At 36.8% G+C, this 21,438-nt stretch overlaps 1 protein-coding gene across 4 annotated transcripts in view; it reads right to left on the reverse strand.

Moving 5' to 3' along the window:
* Slc35a3 (solute carrier family 35 member A3) overlaps nucleotides 1–21,438 on the reverse strand; it is a 66,551-nt gene that overhangs the window by 20,229 nt on the left and 24,884 nt on the right. For 3 of the 4 annotated variants that reach the window (XR_002822273.1, XM_023721709.1, XM_023721710.1), the window contains exons 2-4: nucleotides 7,499–7,703; nucleotides 1,400–1,554; nucleotides 1,202–1,324 (exon numbers count right to left, since the gene is read on the reverse strand). Coding sequence is in view for 3 of the 4 variants with exons in the window: in XM_023721709.1 (XP_023577477.1) it covers nucleotides 1,202–1,324; nucleotides 1,400–1,554; nucleotides 7,499–7,703 (483 nt within the window). In the remaining variant the exon portion in view is untranslated. Of the gene's footprint in view, nucleotides 1–1,201; nucleotides 1,325–1,399; nucleotides 1,555–7,498; nucleotides 7,704–7,915; nucleotides 7,934–21,438 lie in introns of those variants that run through there. The other variant, XM_004636979.3, reaches the window with a different exon arrangement.

Raw genomic sequence — 21,438 nt, forward strand, 5'->3', positions numbered from 1 at the left:
TCTCCTTAGGCACACTCTATGTCATCGATCACTTTCCTCTTTGGCCCCATAATCTTCTTGATCAGAAAATTTGGGACACTACCGAGGTACATAACGTTACAGTACAAGTTCTCATATGTCCTGAGTCTTAATTGACCTTAGAAGACTAGGGCCAAAATGTTGGCTGGTTTTGATTAGTTTTGATTAGTTAAATAGCCACGTAAAGCTTCTTACTATACAGTGGAGGAGACATTAAACCTCTCCTTGCTGTAGAGTTGATTCTCAGAAGTACTAACGTGTCTTTTGAGTCCAAGTCCAAGATTTCAATTACTGCTATTCAGAAACTTGTTACCTCCTTAAGGCTAGCATGACTAAACTTTATTCTACTCCAAAACAAAATTTTTGGTGGTCTGGAGGATTGAACTCATGGCCTCAGCAATGAGCTGCATCCCCAGTACTTTTTTTAAAGATAGCATCTCATTAGGTTGGTAAGTTGTTCAATGACACAAATTAAATTATATGTAAAGAGAATAAGAAGACTCCATGAAGGAAATCAATAAAGAATCATATCATAAATATAAATAAATAAGAATCATTCAGAAATCGTAAGAAAGCCAAAAATAGCTTCAAGGAAACATCAAGGGGATAGCCAATAATGTCAAATGTTTTACATACCCAGTAACAATCAGCTTTATTTTATATGCAATCCCTCACTAGTGATTGTTCTCTCCCTCTCTCCTTCTCCTTTCCTTTCTTCCTGTGTGTAGTGACAGGGATCAAATCTAGAGTTTTGGGATGTTAGGCAAGTACTCTACCACTGAGTAACACTCCAGACCACATTTTTTGGGGGTAGGGGGTACTAAGGACTGAGTCTTAGGCTCTTACACTGAGCTACATCTCAGCTCTCTCATGAAGCAGCACAAGGTAGGTTCAAACTTGCAATCTTCCTGCCTCAGCTTCCTCCCAGAGTGCTGGATTGCAGGTATGTGTCACTAGGCCTGACTCACTTATTCATGTCTTCATAATTTTTTTTCTTTATATAAGATTTTATTTTTATTTATTTCTATCACAATGACAACATAGTATTTTTTTTTATGAAGAAAGCCCTCCAAAACTATGTCTATATTTATTTACTTCAACAATAGGATCATATTCTCTAGGCAAAATGATAAGGTTTTGAAACACTGATGAAAATGAAAGGCATACTTATCTTAAATATTACCTGTACACAAGCAACTCCTGCCATCAAAATTACTAAGGAAAGCCACTGGTACACACCTAACTTTTTACTAAGCATAGACACAGAAAATAATGCTGTTGTGAGAATTTTCAACTGATATGTGACCTGAAAAAGAAAATAACAATATTATTGTTTGTTTCTTTTTTTAAAAAAGGACTATGAGAAATGTATTTTAGGTACCTGATAGGTAGCTGCATCTAGATTTGATAGTGCCACATACAGTAAATTATTCTGAAGAGTATATATCCCTGATGGAATAGCAAGCTTAAGTGTTTCCATAGGCTTATTAAGAATCTCATCATGTAGTACTCGATTCAGTGCTCTTAGACTACATTCTAGAACAAGTAAAATAAGAAAAATCAGTAATTAAGCAATTCTAAGTAAGCTGAACATGTTTTCTCGCAAGGTCTCAGATTTCTATTTGTAAACAGAGGAAATTGAGCCACATGTTAGGATAGCTTTAAGTCTAAAATATACTTTTGTGACGCTAATTTTTCAAATTTTAAATATGATAAGGGAGAGGCCAGGCGTGGTCATGCACACCTGTAGTCCAAGCACTTGGAAGGTTGAGGTAGGATCATTGCAAATTTGAGACCAACCTGGGCTACAAAGAGAATTCAAGGTCAGTCTGAGCTGCATAGTGAGATCCTGACTCAAAAAGACCAAGAAAAATTTTAAAATAAGTAATAATAACAATAAATAGGGGCCAGGAAGATGGCTCAGTAGAATAAGCACTTCCCTGGCAAGTGCAAGGGTCTGAGTTCAATCCCTGGTTCTGCTAAAATCAATCAATCAATAAATAAATAAATAAATAAATTTATATGTCTATATAGATGGAAGCACATTATGAAAAACATTATACTTTCACTCCTATATATGGTATAGCCAAATTGATTTCGTATCTACCTATACATATACATCTGTATGCACACATTTATGATAAACAAAAGCTCAATGTATTAATTTGTCAACGAACTACTCTTTACTATAGTAACAGTATAAAAATTCATATTGCGTACATTACCATTTATCATCAACTATTCACAGCAATTAATAATTGTAAAGATTTAACCATGAAAACAAGGTAACTCAGGGAGTGGATTTGGCTGCAAACAGAAAACCCAACTACCACTAGCTGAATTTTGACATGCAGCATGACTCAAAATCTAAGTAGCAACTCAGGGTCCTAGCCTCTGTATATACATTTAAATATACTAGTTTTTAGCCAGGAATGGTGGCTCATGCCTGTAATCTCAGCACTCGGGAAGCCAAGGCAAAAGCATCGTTGCAAATTTGAGACCAGCCTGGGCTACAAAGTGAGCTAAGCCAACCTGAACTGTACAGTGAGACCCTGCCTCAAAAAGACAAAACACCTGGCTTTTTACCTTCATGCTTTTCATTGATTATCTGTACAACATCCTATAAGGTCACCAAATGAGTGCTGAACCACTGATTCTTGATGTAGACAGCAAGAGGAAGAGGAAACAACAGCCTTAAGATATCTTTCTGTAGAGCTGGGAAGATAGCTTAGTGGCATAAATGCCTGCCTGGCAAGCACAAGCTCTTGAGTTCAATTCCCAGTACCATATCTTTCTGCATTCTCTCTTTATCTAGACTATGTTAGCTACTTGTACCTGCAAGGGAGTTGGGAAATCAAGTCTTTTATTTCCTCCACACTAGTAACAAGAAATGGAGAAAGGAATTATACACTTTGAACTAACCAAACTAATATTAATTTGACAAAAAATGTCAAAATAATTTTCAGAGATAAATTCCTCAAGAAAGGAAACATTGTAAGAAGCCCTATGCTTCACCAACAATGGCATGTTGTAAATAACCCCCTCTAAGATAAACAGAAATACTTTGATCATGACAGGTATTTGTTATTTTTGTTTTAAGACCATCTGGTTATTCAGCCAAAGCTAGCCTTGAAGAATTGGCTATGTAGCCCAGGCCTCAAAATTTCCTCCTGCTTCAGTCTCATAAACACTAGGATTATAAGTGTGCCCCACAAGGCCTGAGGTTAGCCCATGAAAACATTTTTGTTGTTTTCTTATTGTTTTTGTGATGCTGAGGATTGATCCTAGGGGTACTCTACCACTATGCTCTATCTGTAGCTTGCCCTATCTATCCATCTATCGATCTATTTATCTATGTTCATTTATTTATTTTTAATTTTGAAACAAGATTGTACCAAGATGCCCAGGTGGGACTCAACTTTTGATCCTCCACATTCAGTCTGCCTGGGATTATGGGCATTACAGGTAGAATATTTTGGGGCATTATGAGTAGGCTATTTTTTTTAATGAAAATTTAAAGATTGCTACCAGATACACTTTTTAGATCCAAAAATAATAAAAACATTGTTAACTAAAATAAAAATAACTGAAAGTTTTTCTTTATTAGAAAAAATCTACAACATTAGCTTATTTTTAAATTCAAGGGCTGATGAGATGGCTCAGTGGTCTGGGCTAGTGAGATGGCTCAGTGGTCTAAAGCACCTACTTAGAACAAGCTAATAAGCAAAGCACAGGGACCGCGGTTTGATCCCCCAGCACCACATGCCAGCCAGCTCTGCCCCCTGGTGGGCTGAGCTGGCCACACACACAAATAATTAATTAATTAATAAAAAAATAAATAAAATAAATTCAAATCCAAAGCAATTAATGCTATGATTTCTTCTCTTTAGCGAAAGCTGTGTTCCACAATCTGGCCAATTCCAGGTAACAATAAACTTCTTATAAAACTTGAGACAATTGGCAAACGCAAGGTCCTGAGTTCAATCCCCAGTACTGCAAAAAAAAAAAAAAAACTAAAACTTGAGACAAGAAAATTTTATCTTGTGCTTTTGACTTCCTTTATTGCTAATAAGACTGAACTCAAGGCCTTGCACTTGCCACAGTGCCTCTTCACTAACCACCCCACTCAGCCCCTGACATATTTTGATTATAGCTGGCCACTCAGGTTTCCTCTTCTATAAAGTATCTATTTCTAGTTTTTAGCTCCTTTTCCACTAATTTGTTATCTTTTCCTGAGTTCAGGAATTGCTGTAATTCTGGGCATAAATTATTAGTGGTTATATGTGACATGCATATCTTCCTACAAACTATGCCTTGTCACTCTACTTGGTTTGACAGTCTTGGGTGTTTTTTTGTTTTTTGTTTTTGTTCCAAGAATTGAACTCCGGACCTTGTACTTGTCAGGCAAGCACTTATTCCACTGAGCTATCTCCCTAGCAAATAATCAATCTCTCAATCTCTCTCTCTCTCTCTCTCTCTCTCTCTCTCTCTCTCTCTGATACTGGGGATCAAACTCAGGACCTTGTGCTTGTTAGGCAGGTGCTTAAAGCCTCTGAGCTATGTCCCTGGCCCTTTACTTGGTTTGATATACACACATTTTTCACTTTAATATATTTTCCCAAGTGACCTGTTTTTTTCCTTTATGGCTTATTTTTATTTCTATGTCTTGTTTGAAAAGTCATAAAGGTAAACAGTCCTGAAGTCATAAAGCTTTTCTTAAATAACAATATTTTATTTATTTGAAATTTACTTTTGCATATAATGTGCCTATTTGTGCTTCAATTTAATGAAAGCTAGTTTCATCACATCCTCCTTATTGCAGTTATTTGGTAAAGATATTTTTTACTCCAGAGTGTGTTAAATGCAGTGGATACCTGTATTCTTCCTGTTTTTTGTATTGGGGATCAAACTCAGGACCTTGTGCTTGTCAGGCAGGCACTTATGCCACTCGGCTATCTCCCCAGCCCTGGATACTGGTCTACTGTATTCATGCCGACCAGTGACAGCAGACTATTGGAGACTGTTTCCCCAAACTGCAACCCAGAACTCACATATTTATCACAAAGTACCAACACTATAATTAAATCCGAATACTGAGATTTTAGTTTAGGAAATAATTCCTATAACTGGCTTGCATGCCGACAGAAAAGAGTTCTGCATGACTGCTGCAGCATGTGGGCCATAGGTTTGCCACCACTGATCTAGACCCTTCTGTCTCACTATCTTATTGAGGCTTAAACTTCTGATCCTCCTTCCTCAACTTCCCAGTGCTAGATGCACCACAATGCCTAATTTGAATCTGACCTCTAACAACTAGGAATGATATAGGGCTCAGTCCTAGGCTTTCTCTTCTAGTATACGCAATAGGTTAGCTCACCTAATTCTTGACATTCTGGTTCCTTTTTGCAATTCTTGACTTTAAGTCAATATATAAACTGACTAATCCTTCAGTTTCACACTCATTCTCCAAGTGACGTTTCAATTTGAATGTTTTAGAGTATCTCAAACTTAACAGGACCCAAAATAGAAGCCTAAAATTTCCTTCAAATCTATCTTCCATATATCAATACCCTACAAGTATCTAATAACTGAATCTAAATGCCCAGAAATTCTTCCTTAAGCTGGATTTTTTTTTACTTACCTTTACATATACTATTACCAAATACTATCAAACTTAGCTTAAAATAAGATATAAAGATCGTCAACAAGTACTGGAAAATCATCATTATTAGTGATTAGAGACATGTAAGTCACAACGATGAGATATCCCTTTATACACTTTAGACTGGTCATAACATAAGAAGAGAGGGAAGGACAAGTTTTAGTGAGTATGCAGAAAAACTAGAACTTTTATACATTGTTAATGAAAACATAAAATAATAAAGCTGCCATGAAAAAGTTTGCCAGTTCCTTTTCCTAAAAAAAGGTAAGCACAGGGGGTTGGGAGATAGCTCAGTAGAATAAGTGCTTGCCTGTCAAGCTCAAGGGCCTGAGTTCAATCCCTGGTTCCACCAAAAAAAAAAAAGGTAAGCACAGAATTACCAGAGGATCAAGCAAACCTACTCCTATATGTACAAAAGAAATACAAATAGTTATTGCAGCATTATACATAGTTTATTCTAGAACTGTTCACAATAGCCAAAAGGTAGAAACAACCAAAGTGCCTACCAATATATGAATAAACAGAAAACGATACACTTATACAATGAAATATTATTCAGCCATAAAAAAGTTCAGCTATATGTTTCATGGAGAAGTCTTGAAAACATTATGCTAAGTGAAATAAACCAGGTATAAAATGAACATTATATGATTCAACATACATGAAATATCTAGACTAGGCAAATTTACAAGAGACAGAATGTAAGTTAGAGGTTATGAGGGGCTAGACATAAGGGGAAATGGAGAATTTTTAATAGTTACAGTCTGTGATGATATTAACTCACTAAAATAGAAAACTTTAAATATATGCATACAACTTAAAACAATAACTGAATACTTAAAAAATATGGAATTGTAAACTTATAATGGCAAATGCACACACAAGGCTCTGGGTTTGATTCCCAGCACTACAAAAAATAAAATAAGCATAAGACACACTTGAGACATAGCATAGTAGAACATATACTGTGTATTTAACATGTTTGAGGCTCTGAGTTCAATCAATAGCACCAAAAGAAAACAAAAACCAGGGTAATTACATGGTTCATGAATTACATCTCAAAAAAAAAAAAATTACTTCTCAATAAAACTGCTTTTTAAGAATCTATCATATTAGCCACTGCTGGACAATCTAATCAATGCAGCAAGAAAAAAGTCCTTACTAAAAATATTATTAAGACTCCTCTAAAGTTCTAGCAGTTTTAAAATTTAAAAATTTCCTTCTTTTCAAATTATTATACTGTAAATACAGGAAACCACAAATCATGTTTATATTACTCAGCAGACGTGAGACATAACATAGGTTAAAATATTTTTATTGCTAGACTGAAATTTTGGGAGAGTTCTGCATATATAGATAGATATATAGATATAGATTTTCTTTTTTCAAATTCATGGTCTCCCTATGTAGTTGAACTCACTATATAGCGCAATCTGGCCTCGAACTCAACAGCAATCTTCCTGTCTCAGCCTCCTGAGCGTTGGGGTTACAGAAATGTGCCATGAGGCCCACTTGTTTTGTTCTCTGAAACAGTGTCTCACTATGTATCTCAGAGTGGCCTATATCTGGATATACAACACAGGCTAAAATAGAACTTGGAATCCTTCTGCCTTAGCCTACCCAAGTGCTGGGATTAAAGGCACAAACCATCCCCAACTAAAACTGTCTTAATAAATTTTTAAAAAACATTTCAGTGCTCTGACTACTAGCTCAATTAGAAAAATGCAAGAATTCAAATGTGTATTTACCAATACATATTTACATATATATAATTAAATTAATTATATTTATTACAAACAAAAAAACCTAGATACCTACTACCATCTTTGTAGACTAAAAAAAGGCAGGCTATTATCTTCAAAAGTTCAGCAAGAACCACTGCAGTAGAAGATAGATAACGAGGTCCCTCCTCCTTTAGTGTCCTAGAATAACGCATTGTTAGAACCAAACTGGTAGTCTGAAAGACCAAAATTCCCAAAGAAAGGTATTTTAGGTTGGCAGACATCGTTTTTTCTTCACTTGCCTGAAAAACAAACAGAGCAAATAAATAAATTTATAACATACAGAAATGTCTAACAAGAGACTTCTAATTCTAGACAAGCTGGAAAAAGAACCTTTTTCTTCCAATTACCACAAGCAAAAACCTTGGACAAAATATAAATAAAGTACCAAAGACTCAATGCTGTGAAGTTTGTAGAAGAGAGCCATGCTGGGTAGTGACCCTTCTGCACTCACCTGAGTCTGCAGCCATTGTGGAGGAGAGCACTACTGGCCATCCACGCTACAAAGATGAAGAGCAGCAAAGAGGCAGTGCCTTTGCTCCTTCCCAGTGATTCTGAACACAGAAAGTTTAAGGAGCCAGAGTCTCATAATACTCAAAATGTCCAGGACATAACCCCAAATGAATGTAACCATAACAAAAAAACAGGAAAAAAAAAATCTCAAATTGGGTAAGTAATGACAATCAATAGACAAAGATGATAAAATTATCAGGCAAGAATTTCAAACAAGAAATTTCACAAAAATATAGCAACAAATAATTATGAACACACTTGAAATAATTTTAGAATTACAACAATTAAAATAAAGTACAACAGTTCTCACAAGGGCCAGCCAGATGGCACAGTGGACTAAAACGCCTGCTTAGGCAGGCTTAGTGACTGGGGTTCAATCCCCAGCATGCCGTGTCAGCCCCATCCTCAGGGTGCAATGAGACGGAGATTGAGACTGGGTGTATTGGCACATGCCTGTAATCCCAGTGCTTGGGAGACTAAAAACAGGAGAATCACTGAGTCCGATCTGTGTGGTAAGACCCTGTAGATCCTGCACTAAATACATAAAATAAAAATTAAAACTTACAAAGTTCTCATGTATCCCATTTCCTCCAACAAGTTAAAAAAAAAAAAAAAACCTTATATTATCCTTACTTTTTTTTTTTTTTTTTTAATGGAACTGGGGATTGATTTTTTTTTTTTTTTTTTTAATGGAACTGGGGATTGAACTCAGACTCTTGGGCCAGGGAAGCACTTATTCTACTCAGCCATCTCCCCAGCCCCTGTTTTCCTGTTTTTGTTATTTTCTCATTGGAAATTAAACCCAGAGCCTTATACATGCTAACCATACACACTACTGTTACTAGGTAGCCTGCTTCTAAAAGTGGCTCACCAACTAAACATTACTGTATTCTGAGTTGTTCAGCTCTATGGAATTAGATTCCAGGTTCTTCATCTATTTTATTTTATATTTTATTTTATTATTTTGTACAAGGTTTCACTATGCAGCTCAGACTCATAGTGATCCTCCTGTCTCAGCCTCCACAGCGCTGGGATTACAAGCATGCACCACCACACTTGGTTTCAGTGGCTGGCCAGGTATGGGGTTGGCAATGCTTATGGTACCAGGGATCAAACCAAGGTCCCTGCACTTGCCAGGCAGGTGCTTAGACCGCCACGCTATCTCCCTAGCCCCAGGTTCTTTATCTAGAACAAAAAAATTAAACAAAATAAGTAAAAAACTAGTATCAGAGTTTATTTAAGAAATAAAAAATGAAGAACAGGAGAGAAACTGGCTCTGCAGAGGGAGCTTACTCCAAGTAAGAAGATAAAAGTACACACTGCATCTGGGAAACATAGTTTATGCTATTACAGAACATTATAGCATCCCTCCTCAAGGCTGCCTTTCCTTTATGCGGTCCAAATCTCCAAGAAACTGCAAGAACTTCTGCAGATGGATTCTGAGAGTCAGTACTAGGATCCCATGCCTAAGATTGACTCAGGTCTAGGCCATCCTATTGAAAACCTAGAGTACCCAGGAGAAGTTCAAATGCAGAGTCTTAAAAATTGTTCTGTGCATGCACTAGTTAACAGGTCATTTTCCTAGCCAGCTTTTGGCATGGCCTAACCTGCTATCTCAGTATCACTGAGCTGTACCCCCAAAAGACTCATATTAAATATAAAGACACAAATAAAAAATAAAAGGATAGAGTCAAGTGTGGTGGTATATGCCTATAGTTCTAGCACTCTAGGAGGCTGAGACAAGAAAATTCTAAATTTAAGCAGAGTCTGGACAATTTAGTGGCTGCCTGGTATCCAGTACCGAAATAAAACAAAAAGATAAATAAAAAAGGTTGAGAAAGTAGCTCACTGCAAAGGGGTTATGTTCAATCCCCAGGCAGGGGGGAAAAAAAAAAAAAGGAAAAGGAAAAAGACATTCATCATCAGAAAAACATGAAGAGACTTTCTCAGGTAGAACAGATACCAAGAACTAATTTTAGAATCAAATAAGGATATTTCATAATGATAAAAGGTAAATACTCCAGGAAGCTATAGTTAAAAATGTGAATGTGGTCCTGTGTGTGGTAGAACAACCCTGTAATCTTGAACTCAATTAGCAAAGGCTGGCTTTAAACTTATGGCACTCTTCTGCCTCAGCCTCCCAAGTGCTAGGATTACAGATATGTACTACCATAACCAGCCTCTGGTTTGTCTTAATTATTTATATAACCACAAATAGAGTTCATATAGTCAAAGGTGGCAAATTAATAGGTACCACAGCTTATTATTTTAGGGTGTGTTTGATGCTGTTGCTACTACTGATTGTACTACTTTAGCAAAGGTGACAAAATTGTTCTAATCAGTTGTTCTACCTTGTATACCAATGCCTAGATTGCCTGAGTCATAAACAAAACTACAGGCCATTCCTGAAGAACCAGAGGCTAGGCAAAATAGATTAGATTTTGCCTATGTATTGAAGACATAAGATTTGCAACGGACTCAAAACTCAAAAGTCAGCTACACCTGGAAGACATCTCTAAGAAGGAGTCATTTCCTACTTGTTCTCAATACTAGCAATAAAGAGACCTACGATAAATAATTTACAAGGATCAAATCTGGAATTAAAAAGAAAATGAGAAGCCAGAGGAGCTAGGCATGGTGGCACACGCCTATAATCCCAGCACTCAGGAGGGGAGGCTGAGGCAGGTAGGCCTGGGCTACATAATGAGCTGAAGGCCAACTTGAACTGCATAGTGAGACACTGTAGAAAAGAAAAAAAAAAAAAAGCCAGCTACTCAGCTCACCCAAGACAAATCCATTGGGCAGTGACTTTGAAAGTCACCCACCTAGATTCTCTGAAATGATAACAGCAGAAGTAACAAACCAAATGAAAGAGGCCCTAGAAAAAGTTCATCAATTTCCTAGATGACTTCAGAAATGATGGCCACAATGAAGGGCATAATTAACAAATCTAGAGAAGATACACATTAAAAAATAAAGGAAATAGGGCTAGCGAAATAGCTCAGTGGACTAAGTGCCTGCTTTGGCAAGTGCAGGGAACCAGGTTTCAATCCCTGTCCCATATGTGCCAACCCCATCCCTGGGGCAGTCTGAGCCAGTGACTCAGTCTGGGTGTGGTGGCACATGCCTATAATCCCAGCAATGGAGAGGCTGAAAACAGGAAGATCACTATAAGTCCATGAGACCCTATATCAAATACATAAATGAAATAAATAATAAAAAATAGAAGAACTTAGGAAAATGATGGAAATCATGAATGCCTAACATAGGAAAGACATGGAATCCATGAAACACATTCAATCTGTTATTCAGAAGATTTTAAATTCTACTCAAAGTGTATGAAATAGAAATAACCAATATGAACACAGAATAGCAGATCTAGAAGAGAGAATTGAAGTCAGCAATGATGAGAAGAAAGACTTTTTTTTTAAAAGCATCTCAAAAATGGCAAATGAAGGGCCAAGGAGATGGCTCAGTGTAATAAGTGCTTCTCTGGCAAGTGCAAGGGTCTGAGTTCAATCCCCGGTTCCACAAAAAAAAAAAAAAAAAAAGCAAATGACTATGAAAAATCAATCAAGCAGCTGCTACTTGATACAGAGAATAACATAAGATTGCTTGGAGAAGTTAATAAAAAAGGAGAAGATATCACAAATGACATAAATAACCTGTTTACAGAAGTAATAGCAAAAAAAAAATTTTTCCCAAACATGGAAAAAAAAAAAAAAAAAGACATGCAGGTAAGTGATGTAAAACTCCAGTTATCCAGGATTAAATTTACTCCAAGACAAATAATAGCCAGGATTCTAGAAATTCAATACAATAACAAAATACTAAAAGCTGTTAGAAAAAAGAAATAAGGCACTTATAAAGGAAAATCCATCACAATAAGAGCAAATTTGTCAACACCCTTCAATTAAGAGGAGCCTGGAGATAAGTATTTCACACACTAAAAGAAAACAACCTCCAGGGCAACACACTTGGGACCCCTCCTGTCTCTCAGGAACTATTCTTATTTCCCAATGAGCCTTTCCTATGCTCAAGGAAAAAAAAAAGACAAAGATGAAGACGACGACGACGACGACGACGACGACAGAAAGAAAGAAAGAAAGAAAGAAAGAAAGAAAGAAAGAAAGAAAGAAAGAAAGAAAAGAACCTCCAACCCAGACCTAGAAAGCCATCTTTCAAAACTGACAAAAAAATTAGATACTTCCATGACAAAAAACACCTAGAGAGATTCTAGACCACTAAACCAGTACTCCAAATGTTCTAAAGGACATGAATAGAAAGGACACTATAGAATGAAGAGATAATGAAGACTACAACTCCATAACACAACCAAATGAGATCTACGCAAGCCAATTAAAGAAAGGAAGCAAATACAAGAAAATAGCATTAAAAAGATACATTAATACATATCAACTATAACCACCAATGTAATAGGTATCAATTCACCACTCAAAAGAAATAGACTGGCAGAATGGATCAAGAAACAAGACCCTAGACTGGGCGGGGTGGCACACGCCTGTAAGCCCTGCACTTGAGAAGCTAAAAACAGGAGGAACACTTTGAGTCCAAGCTGTATAGTGAGATCCTGTAGACCCTGTAGTAAATATATTTAAAAATAAGTAAATAAATAAATAAAGGAAAAAAAGAAAAAGAATAAACAAGACCCAACAATGTAGTGCTTACAAAAAGACATTTAGGACTGGGGAGAGCTCAGCAGCCTAAACACCTGCCTGGCAAGTATGAGGACCCAAGTTTGATCCCTAGTACTGCATGCTGTGCCTGCCCAGGAGCCGTACGCGTGCTGTGCTAGCCCTGAAACTGGGCATGGTGGGACATGCCTGTAATCCCAGTCCTGGGGAGCGGAGACAGGAGGATCACTAGGAGTCCCACCTACATAATAAGACCCTATATCAAATTAAAAATATACAAAAAACACTTAATTGAAAACTAAATTCATAGATTGAAAGTCAAAGGGTAGGGGACCGGGGAGATGGTTCAGTGGAATAAGCACTTCCCTGGCAAGTGCAAGGGCCTGAGTTCAAACCCCGATTCCAAAAAAAAAAAAAAAAAAGGGGGTCAAAGGATGGAATATAATACTCCATGTGACAGCAACACAGAAAAAAAGCAGGGATATCCATTCGATATGTAGACAAAGTGGATTTCAAGCCAAGACTGATTGGAACAGAAAATATATACAATACTAATACACATGAAAAAATCAAAGAAGCACTAATACAACTGTAGTGAGGGATCTCAACACCCCACTGTCACAAGACAAAGCAACTAAACAACAACAAAAAATCAATTCAACCAAACTTTTAAACAAATGGACTTAGAAGATATCTACAGAGTATTCCACATTGTCATATTCTTCTCAGCTGCACACAGTATATTCTCCAAAAATGACCACATATTACCTCAGAGAACATGCTTAAGTAAATTCAAAGGAAATGAAATTATCTCATGCATATTATCAGATTACAGTGCAATAAAATTAGAAATCAATGGCAAAAGAAACCAAAAGAACTTTACAAATGCATAAAAATTAAATAATATGCTATTTTTAGTTATATAGGTCTTGTTTTATCACCATCCAGCAGAAAAGTATAACCATGAGGTATAAAAAGTAATACACTAGGGCTGGTGAGATGGCTCAGTGGTCTAAAGCACCTACTTAGAACAAGCTTAGCACAAGCACAGGGACCGCAGTTCAATTCCCCAGCACCACATGCCAGCCAGCCCGCCCCCTGGTGGGCTGAGTTGGCCACACACACACACACACACACACACACAAATAAAAATAAATTAATTTAAAAAAAGAAAGAAAAAGCTGGGCAAGTTAGCACACAAGTGCAATCTCAGCATTTAAAAATAAATAAATAATCTTTCAAAAAAATTAATACCCTATTAATATGCTGAGCTGTAAAAAGCTCAAGTCAACAACTTCTGACAATTGCCACTTCTGTTGATAACCCACTACTATTATGAACTATTGGACCATATTGGGTTATTTTGCTGAATTCAAAGTACCTACAATATGTGAACTGGCATAAAGTATGAAAAGGTCCTTTAAAGATTTCTCCAAAGACAGCTTCTCTAACAGCAATGGAACACTCATCTCTGACAAAACAAAACAAAAAAGAGGAATATAAATGAACCATTTTGTAGTGAAAATAAAAAATATATAGATAGATATGTATATACAAAATAGGATAAATATACAGCTACTTTCTATTAGTTCAGTGAGAAGAAAGGTGTGTACTAATATTGTTTAGACAAGATACCATGTCTGCATCTTGTACCCTAAATAACTACAAAGACAGCAGTATGCAATGTATTAATTACTGTAACTGTCCTCGTAACCTATTTTGAAACTGTTTCATTGCTATTTTTTCTCATTAAAATAAAAAGTTAAATAAATAACATGCTCCTGACGAACAAATGGCAGATGAAATCTTAAAGGACATGAAAGTTTTCATAATTAATAGCAATAATGTCAATACAACATACCACAACTCATGGAATGCAATGAAAGTAGTCCTACAAGAAGAATTTATAGCAGTAAATTCCTACATCAGAAAGACACAGCAATTTCAAATAAATAAGTTAATGTTAGCTTAAATTAATAAGCTAGAACCTCAAGCTTCTAAAAAAAGAACAAATCAAGCCAAAAACTCATAGGAGGAAGGAAATTATAAAAATCAGGGAATAAATTAATGCAATGGAGACTAAGAAAATAATACAACGAATCAATTAATCAAAAATTTGTTTCTTTGAAAGATAATATACAACAGACAAACACTTAGCCAGTCATATCAAAAAACAGAAAGACAAGACTGAAATCTATGCATGCAGGAATGAAAAGAGTAAAATCACAATAGATCCTGAAGAAATCCAAAAGATCATCAACAATTACTTCAAGAACCTATATTCTAATAAGCGGAAAACACAGAAGAAATGGACAGATTCCTAGATGCATAAGAATTAACAAAACTGAATCAAAAATATTAAAATTCTGACTAAGTCAATATCAGTTAATAAAATAGAAGATACAACTAAAAACCTACCAATAAAGTCCAGGCCCTGTTGTGTTCACTGCTGAATTCTACAAGAATCTTAAGAGAAAATTTCATACCACTATTTCTCAAACTTTTTAATGAAATTCAAAGGGAAGTAATACTCCCAAGCGCACTCCTAAAAGCAAGCATTACCCTGACACCAAAACCAGAGAAGGATCCAACCAAAACAGAGAACTATAATCTCCCTAACGATCATAGATGCAAAAATCCTCAGTAGGATGATGGCAAACAGAACACAGCAAATCATTAAGAAGATTCTACAACCTGACCAACTAGGATTCATCCCAGATAGCGATACATAATATGAACAGAGCCATGGACAAAAACTATATGATCATCTCAATAGATGTACAATGGTCTTTATCACAATCTAATAAAAGCCTCCTGTGACAAACCAACAGGCAACATTATGCTAAATGGACAAAAACGGAAAACTCTCTCTCCAAAATCAGGAATAAGACAAGGATGTCCATGATCACGACTCTTATTCATATAGTTCTGGAAACATTAGCCATGAGGAAGAAATAAAAGGAATAAAGATAGGAAGATAAGTTACCTGGCAAGTGCAAGATCCCAAGTTCAACCCCCAGTACACACACACACACACACACACACACACACACACACAAACTATATCAAGGAAAGAAAAGTTAAATTATTATTATTTGTAGGTGACATGAAACTCTACATAGAAGACTTCAAAGACTCATCAAAAAAGACTTCTAGATTTAACAAACAAATTAAGCAGCATAGCTGAATGCAAAGTCAACACTCAAAAATCAATAGCATTACCGTACACAAATAACAAACTCTCAAAAGAAGAAATACAAATAGAAAGGTATAATAAAAGTAAAAGGAAAAAAAAAAAGAAGTAAAAGGAAAGCAAGGACTCGAGGACTAACTAATTGAGAGAGAGAAAGGAGAAGAGCTAGGAAACACGACAGTGACAAGCCATACAGTTATATGTAGAAAATGGGCAAGGCAATGATCCTGAGAATCTCCAGAAGATTTTTTTTTGGCGGAACTGGGGATTGAACTCAGGCCCTTGTGCTTGCCAGGGAAGCACTTATCCCACTGAACCATCTCCCCGGCTTCCAGAAGATTTTTGAATCTAGCAGTTAATTGAAAAGATTCTCACCCTGACTAACTATATATACTGACACCTGTGAACTAAGCAACTGCATTGAAGATGGCAATTTATAATAGTAGGTTCATGTTGGAGTGCCTATTGTTCTGGTCTTCTGAATGCAGGCTGCTTGTCATGACATGCCAGTTGCTGCTGTGCTGTCTCTTGGGTAAATGATTCTTCAAAAAGAAGGGGGTGGGGCTGGAGAGATGGCTCAGTGATCTAAAGCACCTACTTAGAACAAGCTTAGCAAAGCATCAGGGACCACGGTTCAATCCCCCAGCACCACATGCCAGCCAGCCCCGCCCCCTGGTGGGCTGAGCTGGCCACACACACACACCACACACACTCATATTCTCTCTCTCTCTCTCTCTCTCTCTCTCTCTCTCTCTCTCAAATAAATTAAAAAAAAAAAAAAGGGGGGTGGTGAATGAAGGCAGGAGACAGGAAAAGGAATGTTGTCGGACTGTCCTGCTTCAAGGTTGTATATGGTTAGATTTTTGGACTTACATGTAAACATAAGAATTATATAATTCTTTATGCCTAGTTTTAAAATATATTCTAATTTTTAAATGTTTTTTCATCATGTTCTGTAGGGACTTAAAGTTCAACATATCAATTAATGAAAAATACCTGTTCCAAGTTATGCCTAAGATGTTTGATATTCAGACAGATAGTGAGTAAAAGATCTTTACAATGAAAACTACAGTATTCTGAAAAGATCAAAGAGAATATTACAAAATGGAAAGCTAGAAAAATCCAGTATTTGTTATAGGTTGATTTCTTGATCAACTGATTTCTTAAATGGGTAGGAAAAACCAGTAAGGTGAAAATGACTGTATTTCCAAAATTGATATATAGATTTAATGCAATCTTGATCAAAATGTCTTTAGCATATCTCATATAATTAGAGAAAAGAATTCTAAAATTTATTTGGAACCCAAAGAAACCTAGAATAGCAAAAGCAATTCCAGGCAACAAAGGCAAGGCAGGGAACATCACAATTTACAACTTGAAATTATATTACAAAGCTACAGTGATAAAAATAGCATGGTACTCACAAAAGAAAATAGACCCATGATCAATGGAATAGATTAAAAGATGAAGACACAACTCTAATCACATTCAGCAACCTTATCTTTGATAAAGGAGTCAAATACCTTTATTGGAAGAAAGATGGTCTCTTTAATAAGTGGTGCTGGAAAAACTGGCTTTCCACATGCTGAAGAGTAACTCTAGACCCATATGTTTCACCATCCATTAAATTAAAACCAAAATAGATCAAAGATCTAAATATTAAAACAAATACTAAGGCCAGCCAAATAGCTCAGCGGATTAAAGCGCCTGCAAGCAAGTGCAGGGGCTGAGGGTTCAATCCCCAGGCCTACCATGCCAGGCTCCCCCCGCCCCCGCCCCCGGGGCAAGCTGAGATGGCAATTGAGACTGAGAATGGTGTCACAAGCCTGTAATCCCAGCTCTTGGGAGGCTGTAAACTACAAGTTTACAGATCACTACGAGTCTGATCTAGTAGTAAGACCCTGAACACACTGTAGACCAAAAAAAAAAAAAAAACCCAAAACCTAAATCTTTTGCAAGACAGACTAGATACAACTCTTGAAGACATTGGTGTAGGCAAAGACTTTATGAACAAAACACACAAAGGAGAAATCACTAAGTATCAACAACTGGGATCTCATTAAGAAGTTTTTGTGGGGGCCTGCCCATTAGCTCAGTTATTTAAGTGCCTGCTTAAGAAAGCAGTGAGGTTCAAGTTACACTAGTTCGAACCCAGATACTTCTGCCAAACCAGAAATGCCCTGAAGGCACATTCAGGTCTCAAAAAAAAAAAAAAAAGAAGTTTTTGCACAGCAAAACACTTCACAGAGTATGGGAAAATTTTTGCCAGCTGTTCTTCAGACAAATGACCAATATGCAGCACATATAAAATATGCAAAAAAATCAGCCCCATGAAATTTAAAGACCCAATCTAAATATGAGTATCTGAAATGAAGATACTTCTCAGATGAAGAAATAGAAATGGCAAATAAATATATGAAAAAAGTCAACATCCCTGGTCATTTGCAAGATGCAAATTAAAACATGAGATTCCATTTCACTCCAGAAAAAAAAATGTTTATTATCAAGAAATGAACCAGACCAGCCAGATAGCTCAGTGAACTAAGCAGCTGGGGTTTGATCCCTGGAGTGGCGTGCTAGCCCACCCCCAGGGCACGCTGAGATAGCGATTGAGATTGGGAATGGTGGCGCACGCCTGTAATACCAGCACTTGGGAGGCTGAAAATAGGAGAATCACTATTAGACCAATCTACATAGTGAGACCTGTAGAGCCCATATTAAATACATATATAAAATAATAATAAAAATTTAAAAAATCAACCAATAAAAATGCTGGCAAGGCTGTGGGGAACAAGAAACCCTTTTACACTGGTGCAACCACTATGAAAAGCCGTGTGGAAATTCCTCAAAAAACTAAAACTAGAGGTTTCATTGACCCAGCTGTTCCCCTTTTGGTATTATTTGAAAATAATTAAAATCATCATACTACAGTGAAATATGCTCATGTGTATAGCATCACAGTTTGTAATACTTAAATCTTGGAAAGAGCCCAAACACCCAGATGTGGGGTTTTTTTATACAGTGGAGTACTACTCTGCCATAAGGACAGATAAACTTAGAACATTTCTAGATAAATGGATGCATCTTGAAACCATACTGTAGTGGTTGACACATTGTGTCAACTTGGCTGGATGACTCCAATGCAGGGTTCTGGCCAGTGGGGGCCCTGCCTTGGGGCACAACTGGTTCCACCCCAGAGTGACTGAGCATAAAGAGACCACATAAAGGGGCTGAGGAAGGAATCAACGTTCCACTTCATCAGAGGAACTTCAGTCTTTGCATTCTGCTTGGAATTCATAGCCTGGCTTGCACTGCAGACTCTTCGGCCTTCAGCTTGGATCCTTTGCCTTCTGTCGCAGACTCTGCAGTGTCGGTCACAGACTCTTCAGTCTTCAATCACAGACCCATTAGCTGATGAATAGAGACTTGCACGGAGCACTGCAGTGAGATTCAGACCTTGGGACTGAATTCTTCAGGCTGGGGTGTACAGATGCCCTCTGCACACTTCTTCATCTGACTCTGTGGCTGACTGTCATAAGCCAATCTTGTAATTCCTTATACATTGTATATCTTGTGTTAATATCTGTTCCTTATATCTATTCCCCTAAGTAAAACCCTGACCAATACACATACTCATGTGAAACAAATCAAACACACATACTCAAATATCACATGGCTGGGTGAAATGGCATATTGTAATCCCAGCACTTGGGAGGCTGAGACATTGCAAGTTTGAGGAGGATCACTGCAAGTTTGAGACCAGCCTGGGTTACAAAGTGAGTTCAAGGCTAGCCTGAACTGCATAGCAAGACCCTATCTCAAAAAGAGGAAAAAAAAAATCTAATATCACATGGGTCCTCTGGTATAGAACCCAAAGTATAAAGACAACCAGACTGTATAGCAGATATTGTGAAAAATGTTCAAAGCAGAATTAAGAAGAGAGTGAAGAAATGGAAAAGGAAAAAAGAATAGAATGAAAAAGGAAACAAAGCTTTTGTAAATAGGAAGGGAGAGGGACTTATGAGAAGGGAAAGGGAAAAGAAAAATCTAGATATTTTATGCACAAGTACAAATTCCAGGGCCAGTGAGTTAGATCAGTGGTCTAAAAGTACCTGCTTAGGCAAGCTTAGGCAAGCACAGGGACTACAGTTCAATCCCCAGCACCACATGTCACACCAGCCCCGCCCCCATGGTGGGGTGAGCCAGCCACCAAAAAAAAAAAGTACAAATTCCATATGATGAATTTTATCATTAGGCCTATCTAAAATGTATCAAATAATTTACTTTCTTAAAAAATCAGAAATTACTAAGATGTTTGATATTCAAACAAATAATGAGGTTAAGCTCAACTGCTTAAATTACAGGGTAATAATATCATTAAGCTTCTCTTCTGGAGGGTTAACAACTTAAGTTTACAGACCAAAAATTAAAAGAAAAAGGGCTGGAAGGACAGCCCACATTTTGACCCTAGCCTTTCAAGATCAGTGAGGACTCAGGACATAAGAGAACCTGTACTGTAACATCCTGTAACTCAGTGGTGTCCCAATTTTCTCATCAAGGAGATTATGGGGCTACAGGGGAAAGTGATAGATGATGTAGAGTGTGCCTAAGGAGAGTCACATGGAGAAAAAACATTCTCTCAGGCTTTCACAGAGACCACATTGGCCAAGCAAAGGCCATGACTCATCCACATAGCTGACACTGACAAAGGATCTACAAACTGCAGTACAGGGTTTCACGGTAAATCCTGAGGGCATTTAACTGACCTTGTTAAATACAAAAGTTAAATTTCATGTTATATAGGTCTTGCTTTATCTTGGTCTTAACTATCCAGCAGAAAATGTAAAAACAAGGTATAAAAAGTAAAGCCATATTTATATGCTGAGCTGTAAAAGGCTCAAGTAAACAAATTCTGATATTGCTAGTCCCATGGACAACCCACTACTATTATGGACTACTGGATTATATTGGATTATTTTGGTGAATTCACACACCTACAATATTTAAATGGCAATGAAATGCCCATCTCTGACAAAACTAAACAAAAAACGGGATACAAATAAAGGACGATTTTGTACCTGTATAAGCAAAATAGTTAGGATAGATATACAGCTACTTTCTCTTAATTCAAGGAAAAGAAAGATTTGTACTAAGAGTGTTTGCACAGGATATCATGTCAGCATCTTGGACTATGAATAAGCACTACAAAGACAACAATATGCAATGTATTAACTATTGAAATGGTCCTACTAATCAGTTTTGAAACTGTCTCATTGCAATTAGTTTCTCAATAAAATTAATAAAATTTTTTTTGAAAAGTAGTGATTGAAGGACAGTGCAACACTGCCTTGCATATTAACCTTCTGAAATTTGGCAATCCAACACTAAAAACTATAGTTTTTTATTGTAATAACTATAATAACAAAATATTGTGCTGATGACAGGTACTTTTATTAATTTATATGAACTTTTCATGTCCCTTTTATTTTTCAAACCAAATTGGTAGCACACTTTTGATAATTAACACATTGCATACATTCTTCCTAGTGGTTAATTGCTGTACAAGATGCGGACTTGAGATCCTATTTACAAACACTATTAGAACAAATCCCTCTA

Source organism: Octodon degus, unplaced genomic scaffold (assembly GCF_000260255.1).
Source record: "Octodon degus isolate 3935 unplaced genomic scaffold, OctDeg1.0 scaffold00084, whole genome shotgun sequence".
NCBI classification, from domain to species: Eukaryota; Metazoa; Chordata; class Mammalia; order Rodentia; family Octodontidae; genus Octodon; species Octodon degus.